The 13,071-nt window shown below is 44.2% G+C and overlaps 1 protein-coding gene across 1 annotated transcript; it reads right to left on the reverse strand.

Annotated features, from left to right (window-relative positions):
• Positions 1-9,374: 9,374 nt before the first annotated feature.
• RAG1 (recombination activating 1) lies at positions 9,375-12,503 on the reverse strand. Its single transcript, XM_056106567.1, has one exon. The coding sequence runs from the start codon at positions 12,501-12,503 to the stop codon at positions 9,375-9,377; it is 3,129 nt and encodes a 1,042-aa protein (XP_055962542.1).
• Positions 12,504-13,071: the final 568 nt, after the last annotated feature.

The raw sequence follows: 13,071 nt of genomic DNA on the forward strand, positions 1-13,071 counted from the left end.
GGTTGAAGAGAGAGTCCAAAAGGTCCGTTACCAAAAGACTAGGGCATTAGTCTTACAGTCTTTTTTTTTAAATTTTCCTCCTTTGGTTTTGTCATTCATTCATTCATTTATCATCCTGTTATTCGTCAATTGCCTCGAGCAGGCCCCAGTAACGTCTCTTTCATCCTAGCCCCGAGATTATATTCAAGGCTCTTTAGGAGAATGAGACCCATCATTGTTACTGGTATTTGGCATATTTGGTACGCCACGGGGAGTTTGCCAGACTCTGCCCCGTGGGCAGGCTACATTCGATAGCCTGCAAGTTTGTCCAAAGTAGGAATGAGATAATAAGATGTCACAAAAAGATGTCCTGATAAGATGTCGCATGGCCGCAAATGCAGCCGTGCGGTTCCGGGAGCTGGATTTTATAGTCTCTGAGTCTTGGCCGTTGATGGGATTACACGGCGCCAGGGGGCCAGGTAGTGGGTGTGACCCCCGCCTACTGGAATTTGGAGGATCTGGGTGAAGGATGCTCAACTCCAATCCGAGTAGGCTTGGAGATCTCGGCCCCGGAACCGCGTGGCTTTGTCCCTCTGCCAGTACCTTCATGTGTGTGGAGAGTTGTCTCGGCATGGTGGTGGCTGTTCCTGGAGGTCTTCGGCTGCCGGAGCCCGGGTCGGGGCGGGGAGGAAAGTTCAACCCGCTCCCCTCCAAGGGGCCCCAGCGAGGAACAGGCAGGCGCGGGGGCAGGAGACTATCATGGTTTTGTCATGGGAAAGATATTGGTGAATGCTGCAGAATATACATTAACAAATAAGTGTGAAACAAAATAATAAATTGGTGCTATAATGCTATTGAATCACCTTGAGATAGAACATTACAAAGCTGTTCATGATTGTGTTTCAGTCAATGTTCAAACACCCTTCCCTATACCAGTATAACTTCCCAGCACCAATGTCTCCAGTTTTCCTCCTCCCAAACTTCCCCCACCTCAGCCTGCCTTTATGGTAGACACCTCTTTTCTCTCTCTTTCTCTTTCTCTTTCTCTCTCTCAACATAGGCATTATGGTTTGCAATACATATGTTGAAAGGTGATCATGTATATCATTTTTCCTACCTTCAACGCTCAGTTCTTTTTTTAATTTACTTTTATTTTTTAAAAATTCACAATAATTTATTACATTTAATATTCCAAAACCAATCCCACCACCATTACACCTTCCCACCACCATATTTCAAATATTTCCACCCCAACCCCCAAAGCCTGCCCCCAAAGCAGGACCTATTTATACATGATTTATTTTGTATTCCTTGTTATGAATAATCCACTAAAAAATGATCCCAAAAAGTTTCCTTAGAGGAAAGTGTGTAAAGATTATTGTATTTCACCCTGAAGCCATCAAGCCTTTGTCTTGGAACATAAATGGTGTAGAGTATGAGATATCACGCAAGTGCACGCTCCAGGAATACTAAAATTTTAAATACAGTGATACAGCTGCTGTTAACAATATACTTTTAAAAATGGATGGTGACTTTGGAGTCCAGAGGCATCTCTGTGGCATCAACATCCAGTTCTTGTCCAGAGTGATCATTTCCAACTAGTGTTGACATCATGGACCCTTCACTATCTTAACTACCCTCCACCCCCCAACACCCTTGTAATTTCCAACTATTTTTTTTAATTTATTTATTTATTGAATCACTGTGGGAAAAGTTACAGAGCTTTCGGGTTTAGGTCTCAGTCATGTAAATATCAAACACATTTCCCTTTACCAATACTTATTTTTAACCCCGAACCCCAATAGACCCCCACCTCCCACCCCTCCCAATTCTTGTGAGGGAGATGAGTTCTAGTTAATACTCTATCTACTTTGACTAGATAGATTGTTTCGATAGAAGATGCACAATTATTGTTTAGAGTTTACGACCCACCCCCCACAATCAGATATGCTGAAACAGCGTTGTGAAATGATTTGCTTTCTACAACTTGGTTTAAGAATAAAATGATGTCGCGGCCGCACGGTTTTGGATTTCTGCTATTTTACTTATTGACCCTGGAAGAATTTCTATTAAAAGTTAGATAGTTAAGAGATTGGTTTCTGTGCTCTGGAGTCGTGGCCGTGCCGGAGAGCCGCTCGTGGGGGGCAGCTGGCGACCTCGGTGGGGCGTGGGGGACGGCCCACAAAGCCCCCCTTCCCATGAGGTCCCCGCCGCTCCCGCCGAGCCCGGCTCAAACCTGCTGTCCACAAGGCTCCCGTGCGGCCGCCATCTTTCTTTCCAGAGAGGAGTGGGCCCACAAGGCTCCCGTGCGGCCGCCATCTTTCTTTCCAGAGAGGAGCGGGGTAATTTCCAACTATTAACTAGTCCTCCTAGCCCATTTTCCCTGGCCGTGGACATTAGTTTTATATTAATGTTTTTATATTCGACAAATGTATGTGGTCATTTTGTATCTGTCCATATTCTTCTGACTCATTTTATTGAGCATAATACTTGATACTCTCCAATTCCATCCTTTTATAGGCAAACTTCATGACTTCATTTTTCCTGACAGCTGTGTAGTATTCCATTATGTAGATGTACCATAGTTTCTTCATCCAGTCATCTACTCTCAGATGCTCAGGTTGTCTCCAGCTTCTGGCTATTCTTAATAGTGCTGCAATGAACATAGAAGTTCAGATGGTGTTTCTGCTATGTGTTTTTGGACCCCCGGATATATGAAAAAATGCTTTACATCACTAATCATCAAGGACATGCAAATGAAAACAGCAATGAGATATCATCTCATGCCACAGAGACTGGCACGCATCCAAATGAACAAAAACAACCAGTGATGGCAGTTGTTTTGGATTGCATGCATCCAAATGAACAAAAACAACCAGAAAGGGACCCTCATTCATTACTGGTGGGAATGCCTGTGGAGCAGGGTGATGGGCACTGGAGCAGGAAAAACCCAACCTTGCAAAACAGCCCTGAAGTGAAATCTCGCAAGAGGGAGTAACTGGGCAAATTTAGCAAAACAGGATGCCTGTATCATGTGTCTGGCCTTAAGCCTCTCTCAACCCCCTAGTCACGTAGGCCTGAAATGCAGAAGCCATCATTTATGCCTTAAGCAAGTCATTCTAACCGCAACATATAGCTTTGAAAGGGATTGGACCAGGGACAAAACAGAAAGGAAAAGGTGATAGGCTAATAGTGTTAAGTGTTATGTGATTGCACCTCCTATAAGCCAAAACCCTCTATAAAAATGGGTGTGTGTGGCAATAAAGTGAGCTGTGAGCAACTGCTCCTCTGGAGAGGTTTCTCTGCGCACTCATCCTCCTTCATCCCACAGCCGGGCTCTTGCCCAGACACATCCAGGCATCTTGGGGATAACTTCTCCAACATATGCCAACTGGTACGGTCTTTTTGGAAAACAATATGGACATTACTCAAACACTAGAAATTGAACTAGTTGACTTAGCAATACCACTTAATATGCCTTACAGTCTTGAGTTCAGTTCCCAGCACTGCATGCCCACCTCTTTCCTGACCCCTGCCACACACACACTTTAGCACCATCAGAGTAGGCTCTGGTGGCCTCTAGCACAGCTGAACTAGAGCAGCACCTCATCACCAGGCCTTAGCACTACACCATCAGGCTAGCTAATACAGAAGGATAATATATCACAAAGAATAACCCTCAGACCCCCTGAGCACTGATACAGAGGATTTTCTCCCTTACACACTCCCCCAAAAATGAGGAAGGAAAACCCCATGGTCCTATTGTACTTGCATGAACTGCTCTGAATGCATGCAGTGCTCTCCTTCATGATACCTAGGACAATTTGCAGTTACGTATTTATTAGGTTTATTATTGATTTAACATCTACTTCCCCATAGCTCTTTGCAAGCAGAAACCATCTGTATTGTTCCCTGTTCTATTTCTAGTGCCAAAAGCACATTGTCTGCTTATGGAAGGAATCCTATAAATGATTAAATATAAACTGAAGGAATTATAAAACACATCAGGAGTGATATGGAACTTGGCTCACTCTTTGAGGGTATAAGATGCCACATCCTTCAAAGGAGAAATAATATTTAAACTAGATCAAGGGATACAAATTTTCCATTTTAAGATGGGCACATTCTGAGACTCTGATGTACAACATGATGATTATAGTTAACACTGGATTACACATTTGGAATATGTTGAGTGTAGATTTTAAATGGTCTCACACACACACATAGTGGAAACTATGTGAGGTGTCAGATGAGTCAATTAACTCCTTGTTGGTAAACACCACATGTATATACCTATCAAATCATCGGGTTGTACACTTTAAATATAGTGTATGTTAATTACAATAAATCTGGGAGGTGGCGAGAGAAATAAAACAATGCAAGATTAGCACTCTTCAAAAGAAAATAAATTTAGCTGGTGTTGAAGAGGATTGCTAAGGGCCCACAGAATGCCAAAATTTATCCTTTTACTTTCTGGTCTGTGAGTTCATGAAGGATGGGAAGGGGCAAGGCTGGGGAGGCTGCCCAGGGAGAAGAAACAGCCTGCTTACCTACAAATGCATATAAAGTCCAACATTTTATTTTATTTTTTTATTTTACTTTATTTTGCTTTTGGGGTCACACCCAGTAATGCACAGGGATTACTCCTGGCTCTGCACTCAGGAATTGCTACTGGCGGTGCTTGGGGGGACCATATAGGATCCTGGGAATCAAACCTGGGTCAGCCGCGTGCAAGGCAAACACCCTACCCACTGTGCTATTGCTCCGGTCCCTAAAGTTCAATATTTTAAAAGTGGTTGTGATTGTTCTGAGGCACCCACTACGAATTTCAATTCAGAGTTGAAAGAAATGGGAAGTCTCCATAGAGGTAACCCTGCGAAGCCTGAAATGTCGTGGTTCATGAGTTGACTGAGTCATGCACAGGAAGACAGAGCAGAGGGGAAATTGTGAACACGTGGCTTTGCTATTTTCTGCTTGAGATAAATTTCAGTGACCCTATATGTATTCAGGAGAAATCAGTAATACCAAATTCGAAAGGATGAAATAAAAATTATATGCAAAATGCTTACTACAAAGAAAGTGGTCAAGGTAGTTGCTGTTGTTATTGCTGTTGTTACTATTATCATTATTATATCACTTCTATCAGGAATCGTACCTAACTAAAAAACCTGGGCTCTAGATCTGTTCTACTGTGATCTGTGTAGCCCTAGACAAGTCAACCACTTGAACCAAAATTCTGAGACTATAAATATCCTCATTCTACATATTCATAGAAGAATAATGAATAGGGAAAAATTCAAGTGTGAAAGGGAACAACTTCACATTCTTATCAGATTCTCAAGGAGTTGAAAACCAATGATTTCCCAATTCTAAATTTTCAGAAAACGTATGATTTACTTGAAGCATCTCATCCTATAATAGGATAAATTACAAAATCACAATCACAAATCACAAATCATCCTGTTATTCGTCGATTGACTCGAGCAGGCCCCAGTAACGTCTCTTTCATCCTAGCCCTGAGATTATATTCAAGGCGCTTTAGGAGAATGAGACCCATCATTGTTACTGGTATTTGGCATATTGGGTACACCACAGGGAGTTTGCCAGACTCTGCCATGAAATTACACTCTGCTGTGAAATTACACTCAGTATCATCTTCCTGCTATTGCCCCTTATGTAAAAGGTCACCATATTTGTGTTTCATTTCCTTAAGAAAAAAATTATCACTTTATTTTTAAATGTCGCAGTGGTTTGAATATAAATCACAACTAGCCAGTATTTCAAATCTTAAACTTTTATTTCAAATACTCGCCATAAAGTTGTTAACAATGACCATGATGTTAACAGAAAGTGAAAACATTTAAACATAAAAGTATTAAAACACACACTTCATTTAATATTATATTTCATATAAGAAATAATAGAAAAATTACTCAAACGTTCCCTAAAACAATAACAAAATGCTCTTTGAAGTCACTGAACAACGGGAATTATTTGTAGAAAAATAAAGTGAAGTGCAATTCCATAAAAAGAAACACGTCACCAAAAATTATTCTGAGGTATATTTATGTTGATTACTATTGATGGAAAAAATAAAACTGGCACAAAAATCTGCTTTTATTTAAAATCACATAAGACTGAAAGAACAGAACCATCACTCATAGAGTAACTGAAATCACCTAAAATCCTACAATCAAGAATTACTTGCATCCAATGATGATTCATGTCTCCTAACCACCACAGCTGCTTACAAATCCTGCTTCCTACCTGTGTGGAATTTGAATTCTGTTTGATGTAATGCAAGATCCACATTCTCATCCAAAACATTTTTTTATTTTCATCTATATTTTGTGAAAACAAATTGAAGCAAACCCAAATTCCAGTTTACCTGGGAAGAAAAGACATATTTTCCTCCTGCTTTTGCTTTTCAGTGCATGTTTATTAATCCCAAAGCGCTTTTTTGACCCCACATGAACCATTCATCAATTTTCATCAACCATTATCAGTGGTCCCTGCGGTGTACCTCAGTGGGTTGGCAAAAAAACTTGTAGAATCAGGTTTCACAGGAGAAAAATGCATTGCACTTCTGAAGTCCCAGTCTATACTTAAAAAAAAAGAAGAAATCTTCTTTCCATGTGCTAAATTTCCCTGGAGTAGATGACTGCATTTACAATAGGCATTGTCAAAAATAAAACTTAAGTATAAAACCAGGGTCTAGGATATTGCAGTCTCAACAATGAGCATAAAACAACCAATGGCAGTATTTCTACATATTGAAATTCCTGAGGCCAGATGTTCCTGGGGTTTATCAAAATGTGATCTGATTAAGGGATTATGGGGAAGGTTGTGTTATAAATCATGCTGTTAGTTACATGCATTCAAAATAGTTTCTACAATTCTAGGAAAAGGGAATTTAATATTGGAAACTACTTACAGTGGCACCAATCGAGTAATAGAGTAGAAACAGGTAAAAAAATCTACACACCAATGTCAGCATGCTTCAGGGAGTAGGATGATTACATGAATTTAACTGTGTATTAGTGCAGAGACATGCTTGTTAGGATTAAACAGGATGAAGGAAAGAGGTGACTTTGAAGCCTATTCGTTTACAAAATGCAAAACTAAGTTTTCAAGAAGTAACATTAAAATATGTATAATGTTTTTGACAATTACAAAATGTCTTTGACATTCTCTACATATACATATATATCTTTATAAAGCAAAGAAACTGCTGCATTTTCTAATGGAAAATACTGGGTTCAATCCCTCGAAAAGCACCAAATGCATACCATTTAAGATAATGTCACTGATGCACTTTTGACAACTAAATTACAAAGCTCTTTGATATACTTTGTATGAAGAGTGGTAATTATGGCCAATAAAATCAAAAGAAGAAAAAACTAATTAACACTAACATATCATTACGACTCACTAAGATATAAAATCCTATGCTTCCTCTAAATTGCCAGCAATTGGCAAATTTCAAATTCCCAAGGTTACACACAATAAGTTCCAAATCACTGGAGCCCCAAAGGTGTGTGTGGGGGGGGGAGGGGTCGAGGAGGAGGGCGTGGGGAACTATAGCATTATTTTCTTCTCTGAAAAATATTCACAGCACACCAATGACAAAAGTCAACTCATTGCATCCCCCAGGAAATGTAATCTCAAGATTGTAAATACAATTTATTAGATGTGAATCCAAATCTCATGTTTCCTCATAATGATTTTTTTTAAGATAAGTTGTGGTTTGGTTTTTTTTTTCTTTTTTTTTTTTTTTTTGCTCTGTGTGATAGAAATAACAAGTAATTTGGAGATAAAAATCCTATGCTCAAATTCCAAATTTAGGTAATTATATTCCTATAATTTGGAGCAAATAATTTAACTCTCCATTTAATGGAGCTTATAAAAACACCTAAACCACTGAGTTCCTGTGAGGAAGTATGAGGCAAAATGAAAATAAAGAAATTCCAAAATTGGCAACAAATGCTCTATAAATGTCAACTCTTCCCTGTCTTGATCTAAACTTAGCAAGTGGAAAAATACAAAAGCATCCTGCTACAAAAATCTGACCACATGATAAGTAAATCGATCATAGTAGAAAGAACAATATATTGAAGAGGGAAGGATTCTATGAGGCCTGGATTTAGTGCAATTGACCCAAGTTACTTGTGGGGGAAACCTGACAAAAACTTTCAGCAAGACAATAAATCTATTTTACCTCAGTGAGTAAACCAAGAGTGTAAAAATCTCATGGCTTTAAAGTATATGGAAAAGCATTTGGCCTCTGTAAATTAATTGAAATTAAAAAGCAAAAAAAAAATTAAAAATCAGAAAAAGGGCCAGGGAGATATCTCAATTGGTCAAGCACATGCCTAGCATATGTGAGGCCTGGATTCAATCCCCAGCATAATAAGACACCCCACCCTATCACTGCTGCTGTGGCCTTGGTGAGCCCCAAGCGTATCATTGCCGGGTCTATGCTCTGATCTGTCAGATGTACACAGCCTGACTGAGCATCTTGGAAAATGGCCCCCAAACACCTCCACCACACTCAGCAACACTAGGCATAACCCTTCCCTGCAAAAAGTAAAAAACAAAAACCACACTTGCCTACTAATAGGTAAGTCAACAATATTATCAGAATAACTACCTCAAGTTTACCATTGTATTCTCATCTCATTATTTGAAAAATTCACAGCAATAAATGACCTCCTACACTTAAAAAGGTACAACAAAGACTTCATTTAAACCTGCAAAAAAAGGGTGGAATTTCCAAAAACTTTCTGGATGTAGGGTATTTCTGCACAAATGTACCAAACGAGAAAATGCATTGAAAACACTTGGTAGAGGTCATTGCCCCATACAAACGTAAGATACTATTAATAGAGAAATCTGAAAAAGCTCTTTTGAATCTTCTAAGCCAACAAAACTTATAAAATAAAGAACCCTTTCTAAAATATGAAACAGACAACGCCTGTATCTCAATACAAACTCAAATAAATTGAGGGGAAACAATGCAAACCACCAGACCAATTCCCTTTCCTGGCTTCACTGCTGTTCTTTGATTTCGACACCCTCAGTCACTCACACGTTCCTTTGTTCATCTCTCTGCTCCCCTGCAGCTTACTCCTGATCTGAGTTATTGAGCTTTCAAGTAACTGATTTCTCCTGTTGCTTTCCTCGACTCCTGAAACGGCTAAAGTCGCCAGCTCATCAGTTACCCATTCCTGACCAGGTTTCTACATCTGTGGCCTCTCCCACCTGCCACTTCTTGTGTGGCAAAGCCCCTTACACAGGCATAGAAGGGTGCTCTGAGAAGGCTTCACTGCACTCCCCCCACCAGGGAAAAAAAAAAAGCCTCATTAACAAAACCAACTCAAAAGTGGCTGTCTTTCTCAAAACTCCATCGAATCCTGCATGTCCAGAGAGTCCTCTATGCCTAACGGATCCCTGTCGCCCTCCTGCGAGTTCATGAGAAACCCAGTTTTTTTTAACGCCTTATGCGCATTCATAAACTTCTGCAGGTACTTGGAGGTGTACAGCCAGTGATGCTTCAACACATCCTCCATCTCGTAGCACTTGGACTGCCTGGCGTTCATTTTGCGGAAGCGCCTGAAGAGTTTGTTGCCGGACTCGTTGCCCTCGCTGGCCCAGGCCCCGATGGAGCCGTCCCTCTCGATGATTTCCGGCACGTGGGCCAGCGTCTTGTGAAAATAATTGGTGATCTTGCCCTCGTACCGATACTTGAACTTGGTGGAGAGGAGCTCGGCGAAACGCTGCGAGTTGAAGCTGTACTGGCAGAGGGCCTCGGGGCACTCTTGAGCCGGGCAGGAGGAACGCCACACGGGTTTCATCTTCAGGTAAAGGTCCATGAGCTCCCGCAGGGCCTCGTGCCTCTCGGGGCTGGGGATTAATTCGCAGACGGCCTCCACCGTCTCCTGCGTCATGAGCTTCCGGGCGAAGTTGCCGTTCATGCGCATGATGGGCTTGAGGTTCATCTTCTTGCGGAGGTGCTTGTCCAGCGTGGCCTGCCACCGCTTCCGCTCCTCTTTGGAGGCCTGCGGCTGCTTGTAGGCCTCCCCGATCTCCAGCTGGAAGAGCTTGTAGAACTCGGCCGCGTTGCCGATGTCGCAGTGCAGCGCGTCGATGGACGGCACCGTCTCGATGAAGGGCTTGGCCGAGACGCCCTTGACGCGGTCGCGCAGCTCCTCCACCGACTCGTGGTAGGGGTTGGACCGCCACACCTCGTAGCGCTGCAGGTTCTCGCCGTGGCTGCGCGTGATGGAGTGGAAGACCAGGTTCTGCGAGGCCTCCAGGCGCGTGGCGTCGCACAGGGTGCAGATGTACACGGAGCCCGACGCCTCCAGGCCCTCCACCTCGCGCACCAGCTTCTCGTCGTAGCCCGTGCCCCGGAAGCGGAAGTGGAAGGTGCGCGGCAGCCCGCCCAGCTCCAGCCGCAGCTGGCTGCCCTTCATGGCCTCGCGCTCGGCGATGAGAGGGCTCAGGATGGCCGTGAGCGTCTCGTGGTCCGACTCGTCGGCCAGCATGAGGCACAGGGGCTTGCAGCACAGCTCCGAGTTGGGCTTGGACTCCTCGAACACCGTCACCTCGCCGCCCCCGCGCGGCACCGTGATCCGCATGATGGTGAAGGAGAAGCGGACGGCCTTCTCGGGCACGGCCGGCCCGCTGCCGTGCTTCTCACTCACGTCGCCCATGCCGTCGCACGACTCTTTCACCACCACGGTGAAGGGGCCGTCCAGGTAGTCCTCCACATCCTGGGCCCTCATGCCGTCCAGGATGTCCTCTTCCATGTCCATCAAGGCCGACACCAGGGCCGCGTCGTAGCGGAAGCGCTTGGCGATGGTGTCCACCGGGTACTCGTCCACGGACGCGGACAGGCCCGAGAGGCCGTCGATGATGCCCACGTCCGTGCTGGAGGAGACGTTCTTCAGCGGGGGCTGCCACTCAAAGGCGTGGTACCCCGGCAGCAGGACCTTCTCGGCGCTCCGCAGGGCGTGCAGGGGCTGGAAAATCTGCCTCCCCGTGATGGCTTTCACCGTCCGGTACATCTTGTGGTACTGACTGCAGCTGAGGAAGGTGTTGACGCGGATGGCCAAGCAGACGGCTGGCTGCAGACCAGACCCGCGGCCCTGCATCAGGGCCTCCAGCTCGTCTGCTTGTCTGTGCTCATTCCTGGCCCGCAGAGCCAGCAGGAACAGGGTCAGGCACACGGACTTCACGTCACCCCCTTCCTCTTTGTCGGCGAAAGCCTTGACTTGCATCTTGAGCTCCCTGAGCCGGTGTTTCTGAGCCCTCCGGGTGAGGGAGAGGAGATGCTGGCGGGGCCGGCCTCCTTTATTAATATGCACCAGAGTCTCTTTAGAGTCCTTGTGGCTGGAGATGTGATGATTATATTTTTGCAAGCTGACCTCTTCCTTGCAGTCTTTGGCGGGACACCTCACCAGCAGGGAATTCAGGATACTCAGAAAAGACTTCGCTGGACTCTCCAGGTCCATGGGAAAGCAGGGATAGTTGCAAGAAGGGCAATAACTGCCCAGGACTTTGAGACATCTGAGAATGCAGGTCCTGCAAAAGACATGTTTACAGCTGGTCTCCACTGGATCAGCCAGAATATGTTCGCAGATCTGGCAGGAGATGGATTTCACAAAGTGTGCAGGGAAATCCAGAGCAAGGAGCTTGGTACTGAGATGCACCTTGCTGCAGTCCGAGATCTTCTTCAGAGCTTCCTTCCTGCGGAGCCCTGCCAGAGCTCTACTCCTGCGCTGACGGGCTTGTCTTGCCCTGTCAATCACAGTTTTGAGCTTTTTGCTAAGCTGAGCACTGGGCTGCTGACTCTTCCTCTTGAGTCCCCGGTGGGCAGCAAAGCAGATGTCACAGGACGTTGTGTGTGGGAGCCACTCCCTGGTGGCACTCCTGGGGAGGCGCACCTCCCAGGAACCACTCCGAAACTTCCGGTGCATGAGGCTCCAACAGTGGTGGCAGAATTCCGTGGGGTGCACAGAATCGACGTCCGCTTTCACATCAATTCGGAAAACCTTCGCAATGAGGTCTGGCCAGGAAGTGACTCTCTTTTCTTTCTTCCGCAAGAGGCCTTGGGTTTTCCCATCCACAGGCCCATGGACTGGGTATCTCCTCTTGTGGCCAATGGTTTTGAAAGAATTCCCACAGATGCGGCAGAGTTGTCGGAGGTTGGCTTTGTGGATTGCTTTGTCTCTTGCTTTCCCATCACTGTGGGATTTCTTCAGAAACTTGGGGTGGGGTTTTAAAGCTGGTTGAGTCGGGGCTGGCTTCAGACCTTCAGCCTTGTCTGGGACGGTCAGAGACTTCTGAGGAGAAAGTCTCTCCTCAGAGGAAGCTTTTTCCACTGGAGGTTCTTCGGGTGCTTTTTCCAAAGATCTCACCCTGAAGAGCTTAAATTTCCACTCTGAAAATTTAAGGTATGGGTGCTGGATTTCATCAGGGGGAGTACTGAGTGCCAGGGTGGGTGGCAAAGAGACAGCCATACTGGCTGAGGTACCTAGGAACAAAGAAAACAAGTCAGAGGAGGGGAAAAAAAATCAATATTCCATTGATGTTTCTTGGAAGGATTGCAAATAGAGGCATTAAATAATTCATTCACTCAAAATGTTATTTTTCAGACCTATTTTAATATGCTCTGTCAGGCACTAACCATTCAGCAGAGAACAGTAATTTACTGTTCTAACAAGTTCATTTATACTTTGTGTAAATGAACAGTGTGACTGTGGATACCACTATGGATTGTTTTATATCTGTACATAAAAATGCATTTCCTTTCCACTAAAACTCCAAAGTCTTTAAAGGAAAAGAAAAAAATACTTGAGTGAATCCTCACTGCCCCTTCTTCTCCCCACCCCGACCCCAGTTTCCTAGTACATGTTTGCTGAATAAATGAAAGGGGAAAACTGACAAGATGAAAGAAAAGTCATATTTTCCACACTGTATTAGATTGTATTAGCCTCGTTGCACTAGCTGGACAATATATTTCCAGCTTTTTAAAGCAATCTCCCAGGAGGCTGGTTGTTTATTTCTTCCAAACAGGTCATAAAGGGG

The sequence above is a fragment of the Sorex fumeus genome, unplaced genomic scaffold, assembly GCF_029834395.1.
Source record: "Sorex fumeus unplaced genomic scaffold, SorFum_2.1 ptg000007l, whole genome shotgun sequence".
Lineage (NCBI taxonomy): Eukaryota > Metazoa > Chordata > Mammalia > Eulipotyphla > Soricidae > Sorex > Sorex fumeus.